Source organism: Octopus bimaculoides, chromosome 11 (genome assembly GCF_001194135.2).
Source record: "Octopus bimaculoides isolate UCB-OBI-ISO-001 chromosome 11, ASM119413v2, whole genome shotgun sequence".
Lineage (NCBI taxonomy): Eukaryota > Metazoa > Mollusca > Cephalopoda > Octopoda > Octopodidae > Octopus > Octopus bimaculoides.
In genome coordinates, this window is record NC_068991.1 from 883,296 (window position 1) to 884,354 (window position 1,059).

At 36.7% G+C, this 1,059-nt stretch overlaps 1 protein-coding gene across 1 annotated transcript in view; it reads right to left on the minus strand.

Annotated features, from left to right (window-relative positions):
- Positions 1-1,059, minus strand: part of LOC106882536 (dynein regulatory complex subunit 7) — a 31,472-nt gene that overhangs the window by 9,559 nt on the left and 20,854 nt on the right. The window contains exon 8 of the mRNA XM_014933252.2: positions 756-831. Within this exon, the coding sequence (XP_014788738.1) occupies positions 756-831 (76 nt within the window). The remainder of the gene's footprint in view (positions 1-755; positions 832-1,059) is intronic.

Consider the following 1,059-nt stretch of genomic DNA (forward strand, 5'->3'; position numbering starts at 1 on the left):
TCAACAAACAAACGGTTTTAGAATGGTTAATGTCATTATTATTGTTGTTTTTGTTGTTTGATAGGATGGAACTATTCAAACGCATGAATTTCTCTGACAATTTTAATTACTCAGAAACATCATCCTCATCAAAAACAATAATTAAGTTAATGTCAACATATCTAATGCAGGAAATATTAACCGCCTGATGAGATCAGAATAAAACCGAAATATGTCCATAGTAGTTTCTTGTAACTGGGATGAGGACCAGAATTAGCGAATCGCTTTTATTTAAAAGAAAATGCTGCTGCCTAATTCAAACCTCTACCCCCCCCCCCCACCTTGTATCGTTAACACTGACCCGTGTTTTATAGAACAGAACAACTTCGTGTTTATATAGCATCGGTGCTTGTTTTCCTTTCTGCAATAATCATCCAACTTAGACAAACTTGGTCGTGAAACATGAAAAAAGTGAACCATTCAAGAAATAAACTCTCGGCCATATGTAAACACGATCGCTGCCTCACGTCTTGAAGGAATTATGGTTAAGGAAACTATGGGGAAGCCCAGCAGAAGGACACCTGTTTTTCTTGACAGAACTGATTTATACCGTTTTCCGGTTGAATAGTTCTGGGATTCCTCTGTTGCAAACCATCGAACAATGGCTTCTCTTAGCACTGCTAGACTCAAAGACTTGAGAAGAGTAATGACTTCGGAATAAGTCTTTAAAAAAAAATCGAGAACGTTCGAGTAAGAATCTAATCAAATTTACTCACCTGTGAGACTCAGTTCTAAAGGAGCGACCCAAGAAGGAGGCATGTCCAGGTATTTTTCAAAATCTTTTTCAACATCCTGAAATTTAGACGAAGAAAAATTTGGATTATTTTTAGAAAACCAATCATCAACACCACTAAATTGTCTGCTGTGTTTTCACCAAGAATAATGCGTTATGGTGGCAGAAAACGAGAAATTTGAGTGAGACGAGTAAAACTGATCGAATTACTTGCAGCCAGAAAAAGCAGTGTGTGTGTGTGTGTGTGTGTGTTTATACATACATACATACATACATACATATATACA